Source organism: Symphalangus syndactylus, chromosome 3, assembly GCF_028878055.3.
Source record: "Symphalangus syndactylus isolate Jambi chromosome 3, NHGRI_mSymSyn1-v2.1_pri, whole genome shotgun sequence".
In the NCBI taxonomy this organism is placed as follows: domain Eukaryota; kingdom Metazoa; phylum Chordata; class Mammalia; order Primates; family Hylobatidae; genus Symphalangus; species Symphalangus syndactylus.
The window spans coordinates 94,625,831-94,645,386 of record NC_072425.2 but is presented as its reverse complement, the minus strand read 5'-3'; the positions used below and the strand labels follow the sequence as shown (position 1 = coordinate 94,645,386).

Here is a 19,556-nt window from a genome sequence, read left to right as displayed (position 1 = left end):
AAATTTTAAAAATCACTTTACTATTAAAAGTTTTTTAAGGCACTAAGTCGTTCATTCTTTTATTTGCCAAGTTAGTATGTTTAGAATGTAAGATATTGAAAGTGCTTAACTCCATTTCTGACACTTCAGCCTAGACACATCAAGTAGTGTTAAATAATGTACAAGAATTTTCCTCTCTAGCATATTTATGAATGGTTTACATAGGTTTTATTGGTAGAGTGACTATCTAAATCATTGATCAAATAAAATCTCTCACTCTCACTCTCCTTCTCTCTTACACACACACACACACACACACACACACACACACACACACACACACACAGAACTACTTATTCATCAAAAATCCGTTTTAATATGTTGGCAAATTTATACAATAGTATATTCAAAACTGTTTCCAAAATAAATGTTTTTCAAAACAAGAAATGACAAAACCATGTTAATATGGAGAAAAGGCAGAAGTGTGGGATTCCCCGCCAAAGGCCCCACCTTCAAGCCTGGAAACTGTGACCCTAAATGAGAAGTTATCCCTGTTTTCCTGCCCAAAATGTTGCTTTATCCAAAACCACCCTGGCCCGCCATGCTCCCCCCAATCCTGTACCCATAAAAACCCCAAACCCCAGGCTCCACAAGCAGAAGAGTGGAAGAGTGACAAAGCAGCATGGCAGAGAAGGAGAGAAGAGAAGGAGCATCTGAATATTGAGAGGAGTTTGGCTGGGGATGGTTGGAGAGATCAGCCACGGGACAGCCAAACTCCAGGGAAAGATCATCTTCCCACTCTATCTCCTTTCTAGCTCCCCATCCATCCCACTGAGAGCCACCTCCATCACTCAATAAAATCCTTGCATTCACCATCCTTCAAGTCTGTGTGACCTGATTCTTCCCGGACACTGGACAAAGGTCCAGGTACCAAGAGTGCAGGGTGTAAAAAGCTGTCACTCTGACTCTCCACTGAGCTGATTAACATTTAGCCATCCCTAGACAGCAACTGCTAATAGAGCATTAATTGTAACACACCCCTAGATGCTACTGTGGTGCCAGCGCCCAAAAGCGCCCGCCCTGGCTCCTGCACCTGTCCATTTGAGTGTTCCCCCTCCCATAAGGGGTTTGAGCACGAAGAGACAAGCAAAGTAGCCACACCCCTGTCACAAGTCCCAAGAGGGGGTCAGGGAACTTTCCTGTTTCAATGTCATCAAAGCAAATTTTTAAAAAACCTTCACACTAATCATCTAGGTTATAGAATATTAAAAATGACATAAACAGAATAATTATTCTTAATATATACTCTAATCAGTTTTCTTAGTCACTTCTATCTTTAATAGCATGTCAGTGGCATTTTTTTGAAGATATTGTTTCTAATATGGTGTTATTATTTTGAATTTTTAAAATAAAATTATCTGTATTCTTATTCAAAGTTTCATCTTATGGTTAATACATTCAAAAGTGTTGACACTTGCAATTGACTTTTCTCTGTATAACATTTATATTCTGAAAATACTCTCCATTACAGGTACTGAAGTATCTAACAAGCTAAAAAAAATACAGCAAATGTATGATTTTTCTGTTCTAATTTTTCTCTTATTAAATGATATAAATAATTAACTCCAATATATGTCATAGCTCTTGTATTTTTGCCTACATTCAGAATAACATTTCAAAAATATTTTACAAAACAAAATTTATCAAGTAATTTGTCTTATTTATTACTTGTTAATTGTTTTACCAAATTACAAGCCGTGAAATTATGACTTTTTAAATTCTGTTCCTTTTTGGTACATAATGTAAGTTTATCTCTTTTGAAACAGAAGTTTCATCAATACTCTCAAGCTTCAACTTTGGGTGTCAGAGTTAAATTTCGCTTGAAGTTGGAACTCTTATTATATAATTTGTTCAGTCCTTTCCTAGTTTAATAGGGATCAATTTCAATATCTCCCTGTTTGCAAGCTTCATTTTCAATAAGTGAAATTCACTAATAACTTCGGGAACAAAAGTTTTGTCAATCTTTATTGATATTTGTCTAAAGATCTCCAACTAGTTTTAAACAAATGCAACCAAGTTTGACAAAGTCTACCATAATGTTCAGTAACATGAGAGGACACAGGTTTGATTTACAAAATTTTTTTCAAAGGCTTACTCACTTCTAAAATCTGATGTCTGGCAGCAAAACATACTTTCATGTTGATGTATTCTTTTGTATTTAACATCAATTGTACAACAAATAAATTTCTAGGCAATTTGCAACTTTGTATGCATAAAATATTTTTCAATTTTCACAATATACCTCTCTGAATACTATTATTTTTATGTCCAACACAATTTCAAGCAATTTTTCTGCTAACAATCAACCTCTTAATTTAGAAAGAACACTGCTTTGTATTACTACACTTATCCACCAAAATTTCTATTCATACTATCTCTACAAAACAAATATAATTTTATCTTCAGTATTACACTTTTTAATTTGTAATGATCAAGTGTTTCACATTTGATGGGATAGGCTGTTAAAAATTACTTCAATTACATTAATTGAATGAAAATATTGATCCGTTTGGAAAATCAGATGGCAGTGAGATGAAACTGGTATCTTTTAACTGATTGCAAAGTCCTTCAGCTATGGAGCCAGCACATTAATAGCTACTGCTTTATTTTTTGTTTGTGCACAAGATAATTTTAATGGTTAAATAAGTAAAATTTAAAAAAAGAAGAATATATATAAGTAAAATAACTTAAAAGAGTCTTTTAATCTAAATAATGATGCATTTTGGAGAGTGCATATACCCTCTGCAGTTGCATGTGTTAGATCTCCCCTTTGAGCATGAATATCTTAAAATGAGTATAAACTTTCGAAATAGATGCTGATACTTCTTCAGCACATTTATTTCTTCTGGTTTTTGTGCAATCAGTAATATCACTAATCTTCCCCCACCCTGTGAATAATATAAGTTGATAAACATTTTATGCAAATTATGTGTTTAGCATAAATTTTATTCAAAAGCAAATCAGTACTTAGCTTACTAAATACGGAGTTCCTAATTTGGTGGGGAGGGGCTCATGGCATCCTGATGATTTTATGCATCTTGCAGCCTATTACATAGGCCAAGCCAAGGTTTCCTAGTGTGCAGTGTGGCTGCCAGGTGCCATTTTTAGATGATCTCCAATACCCCCTGTCTAGAGAATTAGCCCCTTTTAGACTCCGATTGTCTCAGCAGATATCATTTTTCCAGCAAGTTAAAATGCATGCTGTGTACTGTCTCAGAAGGGGATGTGTTAGTTGCATTTGTCTAATGTCTCTGAAAGGGATATGTTAGTTGAATTTGCCTGAATAGGATAAGGGGAGGAGAGAAACCATTATGTATGGACATCTTTTACATTTAACTTAGTGTTACAGGGAGAGCTCCCTTCAATGTGCACACATACCTCACACTACTACAACAGACCCTGGAAGAAGCCAGGAGTGTAAAATAGGGATCTACCAAACCTAACCCCCTGTATATTTTAATACTAAAGCAGTCATTGTCTGGGATAGATAACTGAGGTTCCTTGCCTCATGTCAGGGAAATTAAGGACATGGAAACACAAAAGAAGTGAGTTTAAGAGCAGAAGTTTAATAGGAGAAAGAAAGAGAAAAGAGAATAGCTTTTTTCCCTGCAGAGAGAGATGGGTGCCCCAGTGGGTCTTCTGTGCCCCTGGTATAGTGCATGGGGTTGTATAGATGGGCTTGAGGAGGTGGTGCCTGATTTACATAGGGCCCAAAGATTGGTTGGACCAGGTGTGACGTTTACATAGCACTGCGAAGAAGCTTGTCACTCCACCCTAATCTTTTTACTATGCAAATGGGTTTTGTACTTGGCTGGCACCATGTTGTCTGCTCCTTACTGTACACATGGTTAGCAAAGAGAACATGGAGCCGCCATTTTGAACATGCCTAGTCCCCAGGTAGCCCCTTTCCTATTGGCACAACTGCTGGCATTTACCTGTACAAGCTTCTGGCTTGCCTTTCCATGTCTGCAGCTTGATTTTACAGACTGCTCTTTGTTAGAAAAGAAAATGATTTAGGAGCTGCTTTTCTTTAAAAGGAAAACCTTACTGAGGACTTCCTTATCCTCATGATCCGCCCAAATAATGCCTTGTTAACTCCTATATCATTACCATTATTAATAATCTTCCATTAAAAATGAAAAATCAGACAAATGCAAACAGGACCTATGGTGACAATATTTTTCAACCACATCTCCATTCCCCACTCTACCTCCATTCACTCTTCAGCTTGCTGATGCTTACACAGCTTTTACATTTTCTGGCTCAGTTCCTCCCCTCCCCTCCCTTCCTCTCTTTTCTTTACTTTTCCCCTCCCCTCCCCTCTCCTTTTTGACGGAGTCTTGCTCTGTCACCCGGGCTGGAACGCAGTGGCGTGATCTCCGCTCACTGCAACCTCTGCCTTCCGGGTTTCAAATGATTCTTCTGTCTCAGCCTCTGGAGTAGCTGGTATTACAGGTACCACCACCATGTCTGGATAATATTTATACTTTTTTTTTTTTTTAGTAGAGAAGGGGTTTCACCATATTGATCAGGCTGGTCTCAAACTCCTGACCTCAAGTGATCCACCCACCTTGGCCTCCAGAAGTATTGGGATTACAGGTGTGAGCCACCAAGCCCGGCTGGTTCCTTTTCTTTTAAAATGTATGCAAAATGATCTCATGTGAAACAGAAAACTTTGGTGGCATGTCTAAATATCCATGCTTACTTAATCAGTATCACCTCTTTCTCATAATTAGCATATTTGCTATAGAAACAATATTCTCTCACACTGCACAACTTTTCTGCTTATTTCTAAACTTGACAGGAGGGACAAGAGAAGTTCTCCTTCATTGTAGTTTGGCTGTAGCTTCTGCACCTTATCATTGCCAGAGGTTTGAAAAATATAGAACCTTTGGCACCTTCTCAATCTTACTAAATTCAACGTTCCAAACAGTAATTTCCGTTTCTAAAAAGATCCACAGGTAATCCTGATGCATAAAGCAAAGACTGTGTCTTCCTGGTTTCTGTAATATAAATCAAGACAGGTTATAATTTGGGGCTTATTGCTGTTAAAACAAAGGAAGAACATGCCCAAGAAATGAAGTTATTATGATTCATGGATACTGGGGTGCCTGGGGTGGTTGAAAATTTTTACATAAATAGTGCTAGAGTTGTAGAATGTCAAAAAGAAGGCACAATCTACAAGAGATAAACATCAATGCTTGCTTAATTTGCTAATTTTTTCTAATTGTGTCTTGGGGAGGAAGGAATGTAAGTTGTTACGATGTCTAGAAGAAATGGTGGCAGAACTGGAGTGAGATTTGAAAAAAATGTTGTAATAATGAATAGAACATTGTCTGTTGTTTTTGTTTTTTTTTTTTCCACTGAGGCAGGCTTAAGATAGAGCCAAGCTGCTTCCATCATGTTGCTGAAAATCATAACATCAAAAATGTTTTAAGATTCTGAAAGTCAAACTAGTCTGTTTTTTGCTATTTTATCTTGGGTTTCTGGAGTCTATGGCTATGAGAACATGGGGGAGACATTAAAAAGGAAGCTTATTTTTTATTGTTCTCTGGAATAAATCCTATTACTGTACACTATAATGTATACCATATATTAAAGAATTCCACTCAATGATTCTATTGCAGATTCCACACTGAGGGATTAAATTATATAATCACTAGTAAAAATGAAATTTGAAAATATTTAATAAACTATCATGTAAGTTGTTAATGTTAAATATAACAAGGGTTTATATACTTTAGCAACTAATTTATCATCTGATTCATGATTAGGAATGCACATATTGCTAAATATCAGGACTCTGAGATGATTAGATTCAGTTTAACAAAAATAATTTGATGGAATGAGATGATATGGAAGTAAATGGCACAACTAATAGAGCTAAGGTAACGAGCAATTCTCGAGGAAACTGACAAGTCCCATAACCTCTTTCAGACATATGGCAATCCTGTAAGTAAACCTACGGCGTCGCCATTCTTAGAAGGTTTAGAAGTTCTGGACTCATTCACCCTGACAATTAATCTTATGACTAAAATACTTATCCTGAGAACTTTATTTTGTATCTTGGAGCATCAAATCGAATGGAAAATACTCTGAACTTAACCCCCTCAGCTTATACTTTTAAAGGCTTGTCTTATTCAGATGTCTGACATTGTGGAATGGGGAAACATCATGGACTTCAATGTTCAACTTCAGAGAGTTTAAATTTTATTTTGGTCACATTACATTTCATGGGCCTGCACAAGTTATTTAACCTCTCTCGGACTCAAAAATATCTGCTATAAAGTAGTGTTAACATCTCCTAACACAGGATTCTAGAGACTAAATCAAATAATACTAATAGAGGACTACTCAATAAACAAATGCTCCTTTCCTCTATCTTTTCTTATGGTAAATTAGGAAAAGTAAATATCTTCATATGATTTGCAAAGTTAAGTTTGCATCTCTCCAATAAAAGTGGTGAGTAATTGACGAGTCCTATTTTTAGGGCTTTCCCTCCAGAGAGAGAGAGAGAGAAAGAGAGAGAGTTAAAGTCCTTCCAGTAAGCATAAATTACATGGTATCACTCAAGATCAATTTACAACATTAATAGCTGTATGTTCTGTCATCACGTATTAGTGTTCTGCAGAAGAAAACTGGACTGGAAAATTAGCAGGGTTAAAGAATAAAGTGAAGAATAAAGTGCCTTGGTTAATAATGCACAGAGGCCCTAGAAATGTAATCGCCCAATGGGTTCATTGCCTGCTGCCAGGATAGAGCCGATTTATCAAGACAGGGAAATTGTAATAGAGAAAGAGTTCAATTCATGCAGAGCCAGCTGAATAGGAGACTGGAGTTTTATTATTACTCAAATCAGTCTCCCTGAAAATTCAGAGACTGGGTTTTTTAAGGATAATTTGGTGGGTAGGGGGCCAGGGAATGGAAAGTGCTCACTGATCAGGTCAGAGATAAAAATCAAAGAGCCTTGAAGCTATTCTTGGCTGAGTCAGTTCTTGGGTGGGGGCCAGAAGACCAGATGAGTCAGTTTATCCATCTGGGTGGTGCCAGCTGATCCCTGGAGTGCAGGAGCTGAAAAATATCTCCAGCACCAATCTGAAGTTTCACAATAGTGATGTTATCCCTAGGAGCAACTGGGGAGAGTTCGAATCTTGTGGTCTCTAGCTGTATGACTCCCAAGCCTATTTTCTAATCTTGTGGCTAATTTGTTAGTCCTACAAAGGCAGCCTTGTCCCCAAGCAAGAAGGGGGTTTGTTTTAGGAAAGTGCTGTTATCATTTTTGTTTCAAAGTCAAACTATCAACTAAGTTCCTCTCAAAGTTAGCTCGGCCTGTGCCCAGGAATAAACAAGGACAACCTGGAGGTTAGAAGCAAGATGGAGTCTGTTAGGTCAGATTTCTCATTGTCATAATTTTGTCACTGTTATAGTTTTTGTATAGGAGGTGTCAGGAACATTACCTGTCTGGTAACCACTCCCACTTTCACTGGCACAAATTTGTATCTTGAGAATATCTGTATTTCTAACAGAAAACCATTCACAATCATAGTGAGGTAAACCCAAGAGAGAAAAGAGAGAATAGACAGAATTCAATTTACTCAAAGAAAACTGAATTTCACCACAAAAGGATCTTTTCTCATTTGGGGGAATTATTTATTAACATTTCTATAATTAAACTCATTTTTAGGCTAATCCTATAAATTCACATATATTAAAGCATCTACACATATTTATGTATCATTCCTTGGGGAATCATTAAGCTATTCTGACATACTAAACAACTATGTAAAGATTAGCAAAAAGTCTCCTTTCTTTGCCATTACTGAAGAATGTGTTTTACATACTGAAAAGTCTCTAGAATGTAGAATCAGGGTCTTGAATTTCATAATTTCAAGCCAGCAGAGGGCTCCCTACTGTAACATGATTCTGTATATATATACAAAATTCTGCAAAAATTGTTGGTAAGGGACAAAAGCAGGATTCAATATATGTTATAGGCTTACGTATTTTCTATAACTATGTGTTAAATTAATAAGTATAAAAAGAATGAAGCAAAGCCAAATCCACTTCTGATACTTCAGATAGAATTTGTTGCTTTTTCATCATGCAAAATTTAATCTTCCTCTGCTGTTCCAGTTTGAAAACTAAATGTGCTTCAATTCTGTATCCTGAGTTCACATAGACACGTGCAGTCTGATTCTCTTAATACTCCATATTTTTGTCCATTCAAAGATTAAATAACGTATTGCTAATATGAGATTACTACTCATGCTCTTTAACCCAGTGATAAATATAGGCAAAGCTCAATGAAGAACAGCATTAATTTTTTAGTACACGTGTCTTTGATTATTTAAATTCTTAAATTTTATTATTAAATTAAATTATTAAATTGTTAAATTTTAACTTGATTTCAAGAAATATTGGAGAAATAAAAAATAAAGATTTTTTTTTAACTTTTTCCAGTCCTCCTTCTTTGGACTTCATCCTGCTTATCCCTGTCAGTTCCCTCCTAATGAAACACTTGGTGGATTTTTACAATCCCAATGAACAATGTACACACAACACCTTGGGTAATTTTATGTAGAGAATTAACATTGTTCTGACAATTTTAAATAATGCAGAATTGCTGCATGTTGCTCAGTCTGCCAAAACAAATTGACCAAGCATTTTAGAGAAATGTACGACAAAGTAACCTGTTGAAAAAACTAATTCTGACAAATTCTATTCATTTTTCTTTCAGTGATGTCTTTTTTTTTGAGACGGAGTCTCACTCTGTCACCCAGGCTGGAGTGCAGTGGTGCAATCTCCGCTCACTGCAACCTCTGCCTCCCGGGTTCAAGCGATTCTCCTGCCTCAGCCTCCAGAGTAGCTGGGACTACAGGCGCACGCCACCACGCCCGGCTAATTTTTATATTTTTAGTAGAGACAGGACTTCACCATGTTGGCCAGGATGGTCTCTATCTCTTGACCTCGCGATCTGCCCGCCTCACCCCCGCAAAGTGCTGGGATTACAGGGGTGAGCCACCCCGCCTGGCCTCAGTGATGTCTTTTTCTGGAATGCAGCTTCTTAGGTTATATGGTTTGCAAAGGTAAATGTAGCCTTAGGAAGACAACAAATGTAATACACTTTTATGACTACAAATACGTATCTATGCGTAATTTTAGCAAACATCAAAGGAAACATTGTTTTCAAATCGATGCAAAGGCAATATTCCTTCTTGTTTTTACTGTTTTTAAGTTTCATCCCTTCTTTTTATACTTATCTTATAGGCTATCGGTTAATATAACATCATTATATTTGAAATCTTTTTTTAATTGTAGTAATAAAGGGGGGAAGTAACCAAAACTGACTTTAATTTTTAATAGAAAATAACAAATGTGAAAAGCAAACAATAGTAAATAAGTAATTTTACCTTTCATTAAAGAAATAGTTTATATAAGCATTATATAAGATAATTACATTTTAATATGCAGTCATAATATGCTTGTGGACAACTCATCAAAAGAAAAGAATTATGTACAAATTCAGGTTATTTCCAAGGGCGAGTGGTGAGTTGTTTCATGCTTCTAACTCCCCAGAAAGCAATGCAAATGGAAAAAACAATCTGAAGAAATAAAACACAAAGAGAAAAAAAGAAAGAAGTGAATCAATACTATTGCTCAACTGAATTAAAAATATTTCCCTAGAGGAAAATGAACATGGACATTTTAGGGAGTCATGTTATTTAAATTAAATCTAGCAATGGTTCACTGATAGAACTTAGACAATTTAACTTAAAACATGGTGTGTGAAGATAGGAGCAGGAGTTTAGAAGTTTTATTTCTGTGGCTTGTTTCTTATAATCACATATCTGGGTCATTTCAAGGAATGAGGCTAGATAAGTTAGATATTCAAACATTTCTTCTGACATTTGGGGATACAGCATGGTGTATGTATTATATTAAATGATCTAATTGCTTATGTAGGTTAAGAAACCTTTGGAATACGAGAAGTAAAAACATTGTTAAAGAATCCCTCCAAGGCAGTATGATCTAGCTTACTATGAATTTTGACCAACGTGAATTAAATTCTAAACACTGCTGATGATTTACCTCCTCAGTCTTTTGATTTTATCAGGTATAAAAATGTAACTGCAAATTTCTTTCACATTGAAGACTTAACTAAATCATATTAAGCAGCCTCAAAAGTTCATTGAGTTTGTTCAATCCAGGTACTGGTCACGGTCTTTGCACCATCAGATTTCCCAAAAGCAAACACTTCCTTATGCTCTTACCTAGGCACTGATAATCAAAACTATAGGATTGCTTTCCTGATCACCATGTTAGGTGGCTGGGTACTGGAATGATGATGAAAGCAAACAATGACAAAACAACCAGAGTTATTGGGATAGCTGTGTGGGAGTTTCTCTATATTTTTTCATATATGTGTATACTTCCCCTCCATACTATTAAAATAGGACCAGATGCCTCTCCCCAAGAAGAATATGTCTATACCTGGAAGATTCGCCAAAATATACAAAGAGATAACATTTAAGTAAGAAGATGAAGGCATGGGAGCATTCTGGGGTGGGGAACTCTGGTGAAGTCAAGACTGTTAACTGAGGACAGCTGTTAATTCACAGAAAATACCTTGAACTACGCTGATTTTGCTATTAAAGCATGAATGAGGAAAAAACACCACCAACAACCAAAATACAAACAAGCAAAAAAAAAAAAAACCTTCCCAAACAAGGATGTTTCGATTTATGAGTGGGTTGTTCAGTTTCATGTGAACTTCCTGGATCTTTCTAGAGAACCATCATCCTTCACATTAGTCAGTTTGATGGACTCCTTCAAATTCATGCATTCCTTTTAACCTGTAACATCCACAATATGAAAAAATACTAAAAATAAAATCAGCAGTTATATTGAAGGAGAAGTCAAGAATAATATTAACATTTTGGAGTTGCCTCAGAAGTCAAATACAATATATTTAAAGGCTGGTTTTGATTTTGTTTCTTTTGACTGTAATTCAAGAGAAATGACCTCATGGGATTTCTTCTGATGGTGCCAGGTAAAATAATACTGTGCTGGGGGGAGTATTTTTGAAAACTCTTAGACTTGTGCAATGAGTTGCGTTTGTCCATGAAAATGGGTTAATGCTGAGAGGGGCACTGAGAAGATAGATTTTCAAGTGAGACAGAGATGATAAATCTATAATATCAGAGTAAATAACTTACTTTAGATTCAGAATATTCAGCAAGCAACTAATAGATACCTTGTGTTGTGCAGGGTGGTGGAATCTAAGCTATATTTGGCACTAGAAGTCCTTATTGGTTTTGAATTTGGTGTCTACAGTCACAAGGATGATCTCCCTGAGGAAAGGCTGAGGAAAATTACTTCAGTGAAACCTCAAAAGTTGTATACAAAGTTTTCAGAGTATTCTCATAAATCTCATAATTCTCCTCTTTTCCATTCTCAATTCCCCTAGACTATCCATACTTTCATCTTGACTCCCAGTACTATTAAAAATTTTTACCTAAAGAGGAAGTGGAAAAGATTACAAGTCTAGTTATGCCTTGTTGTTAATCCACCACTTTCCACTAAATCTTTCCACCTTTGAAACTTTGATTCACATCCTTTATCCTCTAGGACCTAGCTCTAAGTCAATCACAAAAATCTTCCCTTTTCCAGTTATCTGAAATGCTTTTAAATTCCTACCGAAAATGCAGTACTGCAGTTAGCAGTCCTATTTTTTGTTGTTGTTGTTTTTTTTTTTGTTGTTTTTTTGTTTGTTTGTTTTTTGCTTGCTTGTTTCAGGCTCCTATGTGTTATCCCTTCAAAGAGATGTACAACTGGTTAAGCCTAGGAGTCAGGATCAGATTATATTAATATGCAATGAAGACCTTTGCTTAGGCCAGCATTGTCCTACATGCCGTTATTAGATTATGTCACCTAATTCTCATGACAAACTTTGGTGTACTGGTATCCAATTTGGCAGTGAGACAGAAGGAACTCAAAATGCATGTGGTTTTACCAAGGAATCACAAAACTACTAAATATCAGAGCTAGAATAAAGTTTTACATTTACCCCAAGAAAATCTAACTGCAAAACCTGGGAAATCATTTCAAAGAATATGAACATCCATAGTGAATTCATTTCCTTTTCTGTAGTCATCACCTAGATTTTCCTAGTTATTTTTTTTTTCTTGTGTCGGTAACTGCTAGGCTTCTGAGACCTTTTCACAATCAATATTTTAAGAACAAATTTGGAATTTTTATATATAATAAAATCCAGATTGGCACAGGATCATAGAAATAACATAAATGTGCCCTTCTAAAAATATGTGACTCTGAAACATTCACCATTCCATTAGAAAATATTTCAGTAGAAGAAAACAGTTAATTTTATACTTTAGAATATATGTTTATATATAAATATTACACACAATGTATAATAGATTCAAATATATATTGCACTATAATTTTAAGCCAGATATTTGACAAAGAGTCAATATAACCACCTGATTACTGTAGTCACTCCATTTAAAATTTTCCTTGTCCAACTGTTCTCTTGATTTTTGTATTATGCCATTTATTTTAGGTATCCTTAGTTAATTAGATTAAATAAGTCACTTGATAGTTCATTAATACATTTCTCAAATATTGGTTAAATAAATACAGAATTCCTACTTAGGCTAGTGGAAGAATAGATGAAAACTGTAGACTTTTTATTTTGCAATATTTGTCTAATCTACATATATGACGTTTCCGGATACATACAAACTCAATGCAAACTTATTTTATCCTAGTTCTAGGCAAGTCCCATGATTTTAACAGCTGGATTCTAAATATAAAGCAGAGGAAGTTCACTGTTAGTGTCAAGCCCTCCTTGTGCTAACACATCATTAGTGGTCCTTGTCTTCAGGCTATTTCCTTGACTTCCCAGGAACCTCAACTCTGATGCCTGAACTTTGGCCTGTACACATGCTGTCATGTTTCCACCATGCCTTTCCAAAAAGTTCATCAATTGGCAGGTGGCTAATCTGTCAGTAATCCATATTAAAATTTTAATGGGGACCGGTGTTTTATTCTGCTGCTCCTCTCAGTTATGTGTGTGTGTGTGTGTTGCTTTTGTTTTAAGAGACAAGGTCTTTCTATGTTGCCCAAACTGGACTCGAACTCCTGGGCTCAAGCATTCCTCCCATCTCAGCCTCCCTAGTTGGACCTATAGGGACGTACTATCTCATCCAGGTTTATGTCTGTGTTTTAAGAGGTCTTATTCAAAATGGCTCTAATGATAAGCAAATCAAGCATCTAATCTTAAAGGAGAGACAATAGTTTGCTTGTTGCATGCTCTCAAATTGCAAACCCTCAAATTACAAAGAAATCTGGTGGATTTGACTTATACCTACGTACATATCTGTCTCTTCTGGTTTTAATCCACTTACTATATTTACCAATAAGTAACCAGAGAGAAAAGTAAAACAAGTATCACCTTGTGCAGTGGAAATTTCCTATTACAACCAGCTAGGAACCTTCCACAGCCTTTGTGGAAGTGATGAAATAAGACTTTTCAAATAATTTAGCCTTTAGATAAGCTTACAAATAAAATGAAAGCTTTAATGTACTTGAATAATTGTTCACAAGAGAAATAAAACCTCTGAAATTGCTAATTTTTTTGGTCTCCCAAACATGTATTTATTGTCACAAAGATTAAAATAGAAAACATTCATTGAGATATATCTTATTTAATTTTATATGTATTGCCAGCAGTGGTATGATTATGTATATATCCCTGAATCACTAATAAGATGAATAAACATGTTAAATGAGCTGAGTCATTTTGCTGAATGATAAAGTCACTTACTCTACTTTGTAAAGGAAGAAATTTGAGTTATTTTAAGCATAAAATGGCATTTTTGTGAAGATGTCAGACTTAGTCACTTTACAACAAATTGAAGGGTTATTACTATTTAGTCAATTATATTTTTTTCAGCCAAATATAGGTTTATATACTTATTTCCTAAAATTTCCCTAAAACTTTTTAAGAATTAGAATATTAGAATAACTATTTTGTATTCTAAACAAATGTATACACTGGCCCTAAATAGAAGAGTACATTTTTCTGAAAAATTATTTCTGTAATATCAGTGAGGTTTATAAAATACCAGTTAACTATTTAATAGAACTAAAACAATCACAACAGTAAGAATTGATTTAAAGGAAACACATTAAATATGGAGTATTTTTTCCTAAATTATTTAAAGAAAACCAAAGTTAATCCTTTGTTAAATACACTTTTTAACACAATGTTTTGTTTTTTTTTTGAGATGACCATTGTCTGCTGTACAGATAAGAACCCAAAGAGAGATCAAACCTGGATTGCTCCAAAATATCTCTATTTCCTATGAGAGCAAGAGGACAAATAAGCACAATGGAACTAGAATATAAATTAGAGCCAAATGTACTGTAGCTCTTTATGAACTGGAAACATCAGAAATATATTAGATAATTATAGATTTTTTCCTAGAATTTTGCAACAATCCAGTTTCACAAATGCCAACTTACAAGAAATTGAGAACTGTTGATTTTCACTTTGAAAATATTAGATATGTTACCAAAATATTTATTCATATTCAGAAAAAGGGAAAGAAAATGTTAAAGAAATAAATTCCAAATACTGCAACTATTACTTTGAAATCTTGCATTATCTCTTTGTGCTTATTTCTATACCCCATTCAAGAGAACACAATCACAGCTATGTTTAATATGAGGCCTTTTAAGGTTTTTTCCTATCTAAATTTTAAATCAAACAGTATTACATTAGTTTATAAATATATATCACAGTTCTTAGCTGATGAAAAACAATGCAAAAAGAAAGTTCATGTGAATGACCATGTGATAACATCACCTTGTTGAAAAGAATATCAATAGTATCAGAAGGGTTATTTGCGTGCTTGTTGCACACCTTATTGAAAAGAATATCCTTCAATCAACAAATATCTACTGATACTAATTTTCAAACAGGAGAAAATATTAAACATAACACAGTCAAGTTTTAAAAAGATAAATACAAAATACACATTAAAACAGAGTTTTCACTGCTTCAGCTGAACTCTGAAAATGGAAATATCAGATTTTCACTATTTTACTATTTAATGCGGGCAAAAGACACTTATAATTAGACTAACAAAAAGTACTAGCTTAATTTACACAACAAATGCAGAATCTTTCATTTCAAGCATTATTTCAGTTCCCTAATTATATACAATTATTTGCTCACTTCTAAAAGTCTAAACTGCCTAAGAAAGTGTGCATCCTTTTGGACAATACTACAGAAGAGAAGCCTATTGTTCATCCAGACCACATTTAAACTATCATGATAACATTTGAAAACCATAAATATCAGCCACAAGATTAGAGATCACTTAGAGGTCTCCAAAGCCTACCCATAATTCAGAGAATATACTTTAATACAGTTGGCATGAATTAGCTACTGCACATGTAAACCCATCTGGTTAAAATTGTATAAACCGTAGTTAGCATAAAGTGAAAATAGATGCTGTATTTCTCAAAAACATCTGTGAATTTTTCATCTTTGATTTGGAAGTTACGAATAAAGTGTTTTTATAAGATAGATGGCCTTAAAAATTCCAATTTACCAACCCTTGTTCTAAGAGAATGACAACCCAATAATGTGGATTTTTAAATTGTCTTTAAATAACTATTAGATTCTTGCCTTTCCTTATAAACACCGACACACTTCTATTTACATTGTTTCCCTGGGGAATTTCTAAATATTTTGATACACATACTCTTAATGTTCTGACCTAACGTGTCAATTTTTACCAGCTTAGATTATTATATTTTTAGTTTAAGTTTGTCCAAAGGTCAGGTATATAGACACTAGCATAAAGTGAAAATAGGCCGGGCGTGGTGGCTCACGCCTGTAATCCCAACACTTTGGGAGACCAAGGTGGGCAGATCACGAGGTCAGGAGATCGAGACCATTCTGGCTAACATGGTGAAACCCCGTTTCTACTGAAAATACAAAAAATTAGCCGGGCGCGGTGGCGGGCACCTGTAGTCCCAGCTACTCAGGAAGCTGAGACAGGAGATTGGCATGAAGCCGGGAGGCTGAGCTTGCAGTGAGCTGAGATCGTGCCACTGCACTCCAGCCTGGGTGGCAGTGCGAGACTCTGTCTCAAAAAAATAAAGTAAAATAAAATAAGTAAATAAATAAAAGTGAAAATAGATTTACCACAACTAACACATAGAGAAAACTTAGAGACAACCAAACTTGATTATGCCTGTGATTTATAAATCATGAATCACAAATTATGACTGTGATTTATAAATCTTGAATATATTCGGGGGTGTCCAAAAAATGTGCCTTGTTTAAATTGAAGCTTGAATTTGTATTTTTCTAATCATCCAAGTTCTTAATGCTACAGAAGAGTGACTTTTTGGACTTTTTCTTAAACACTACAGGGCAGAAACAGTAAGGATACACAGAGAGAGGGTTGCAATAAGGTCAAATTAATGAAGGACCAAATATTATTTGTGAGAAGAAATGTTTGGAAGAACACTGACCATCATGCTGGCAAAAGTATCTTAGTAAAGGTGTACTTTAGAGAAATAATATTTTTCCACCAATAATCTTCCTCTGGTGCTCACCATGGAATCTCATGTTCCTTACTTTTTATGGATATGAGAAGAAAATTTTTTTAAAATCAGGGCTATAAAAAACTTTTAAGAATGGTCTGTTTTAGTTTTTATAAAGTTGGAAATAAAACAAGAGCAGAAAAATAACAAGGCATCTGATGAACATTATACCTAGCTTGACTCTCTGCTGAGATTTTTTATGCATTAAAATTAGTGATGGGCAAACCATTCAAAACAACCTGCCCCCATGCCCTGAAAACTACGATAGCACTATTTTTTGAAGTATAAGATAGTTCTGTGAATTTAAAAATTCTTTAACTTTCCTATTTTACAAATATTTCTGTAAATAAGTTCTAGCTACAACTAGAAACAATTTCATTAATTTTTCTGCATACACCTAACATTGGCATAAAATTGTTTGCCTCATATCCAGCATGTTTTGAAACAGAAGATTTTTGAATAAGATGTTGCTGGATTCATCACAGACCTTAAGTGTCCTAACAGAACTCTCTTGAATGATGAGAAACACGACATTTAATCTAAATTCAAAGTACTACACTTTTCTAATACCATTTATTACTGACCACTAAAATTTAAAGCATTTACATTTTAAAACCAGAGGTTTGTTTCCATAAAAAACTATCAAGAAAATAATTCAGTCCTAATCTTCTACCAAAAGGTCATTTTTGTGCTAAATGACTGGCAGTGTCGCCCATTTCCTCCCCAATCCTGTTACCACAGCACACTGATTTTCAGTGTATTCCAAAGAGCAAAACGTACTTCTGGCATTTCTCTGACATAAATAAAGAGTCTAAGGCATCCCACATGGATAACAGTTTTCAATACTTGATGTACAAAAACTTCAATCTGGAAGAGTATGTGTTTACAAATGCGGAATAGCATTCAATACTGCTTATCCAGGATTTTTAGTGTACCGTTAAACAAATTATTTGACTTTATCTACCATGTAGGAAACAAAAAAAGGTCTCAAAAAATGAGTTCATTTTTAGGGAAAAAAATGCCATGTTTACAGAAATCACAGAGATGTCTGGTTTTAAAAATAAGACAGCCTATCTTGAAAAGATATGTTTTGAAAAGATCTTTCGTATTGTTTTTGTTTATGTCAAAGGGATGATTACAGCCCCAGTAAATGGGACCCTCCCAGCATAGGCTAATAGAAGTCCAGCAGCCCACATATGGCTTGCAGCTTGGGGGATTTCTCTCAGTGTTCTGCCAGAGATGGGACTGCCCAAATGGTTTCTCGCCTAAGTCTGAAGTCATAAACTGCAGGACCAGCCATGCCAGAACTGGACCCAAGGGTATACAGAGTCTTGACTGATGGGAAACAATGACTGCTTCCTAAGGAAGCCACAGCTGCTTTCCTGAGAGACACCTCAGATGCCTGAATTTTCCCTTACTTTCCATTTTTGACTACCTGTTCTGGCAACAGTTCCAACAAAGGGAGAGGCAGGCAGCAGGCACCCAGCTGTTTTCAATAAGACTTGGCAATACAGGTACTGATTACATAAACACTACAAACATTCAAAGAATATATTTTCTCCTTTCAAGCTATAAAAAAAGGTGTGAGCCTGTATCAACACCTCACATCTCTTTTACTCCAAATAATGATGAAGATGATATGATGATAATAATAACTTTTATTATTAAAACAAAGCTTGTGAAAAAAACGTATCAACTGCTGGGAAGGAGCTCAAATGATAAAGAGTATTGGAAAGATGTGAAATCTCCACATTTCAGGGACAATAATTTTTCTTTTTCCTTATATGATAAGATCAAAGTGTGTACTTAATTTGATTGATTTCCCATTTTTTCCCATGACCCAGGCAAAAAACAATCAGATATTGCATTATCCATTTGCATTAAAACACATTTTCTTTTTCTTTTTCATATGTTCAAAAATATAATTTAAAAACCTTAATACATGCTACAATCTCCAGGTAAGTATATCAATGAAATAGTACATAAGATCCTCTGCTAATATTAATCTAGAAGATGTTGATTTACATTTTAAGTCAGATGGACAGAATTTCCTGGCTTTTAAAAAATATGTATTCACTTTCTGGATTTGTTATTTGGAAACTGAAATTTTAAACAACTCATTCATGCTTATATGTAACAAATGCAGAGTATTTTTAAAAATGATTCCTATATTTGACATATTAGAACAAGAATTTACTTAAAGAAAGGAATTGGAGCTTCAGTAATCTATATTACTAGGTAACTGTTCAATTTCCTGTATAACGGAGTGATATTCCTATAACAGAGAACAGAATTGCATTTAATTTTCTGTCTTAAGATTCTTATTTTTATCCCAATAATTCAAAAAAAATATTTGGCTAGGCCTCTTCTCCTTAATATATTTATTGTTTCTGTGATAATTTTCTTTCCTCCAAGATAGTAGATTTGATCTGGGTTTTAAATTAGACCCTTTCAAATAAAAATAACTACTGAATAAAAGCAGCAGAGAAAATATTTTTCAAGTTGTTTATGAAAACCAGCTTTGGATAAATTGATACTGTCAATTCAAAAACTTAAAGCTATTTTACAGAAAATAAAAGTGTCATAAATAAATCAGTGAATAGACTAAGAATGATATATACAGCATACACATTGCAATTACTCTAACTTGGGACATAAAGGGACTGGTAAAACAAAAGAAAAAAACTCTGAAAAAGGAGTAGGCAAACTAGGTTGTCCCAGTTCAACACAAATTATTTTGCCTCAAGAGGTCAATTTGATTTTGTTTCTGTATTTACAAAATGGAAGTAATAGCTTCCCTGATTTTTCACAGGATTTTACTGAGTATTGACTTACTTTTTTAATTATAAAGTATTATAAGAATATAAGAGAGA

The 19,556-nt window shown here is 34.7% G+C and overlaps 1 protein-coding gene across 1 annotated transcript in view; it reads right to left on the bottom strand.

Moving 5' to 3' along the window:
- Nucleotides 1–9,566: 9,566 nt before the first annotated feature.
- AGMO (alkylglycerol monooxygenase) overlaps nucleotides 9,567–19,556 on the bottom strand; it is a 347,698-nt gene continuing 337,708 nt past the window's right edge. The window contains exon 13 of the mRNA XM_055272539.1: nucleotides 9,567–9,641. Coding sequence (XP_055128514.1) covers nucleotides 9,567–9,641 — 75 coding nt within the window. The remainder of the gene's footprint in view (nucleotides 9,642–19,556) is intronic.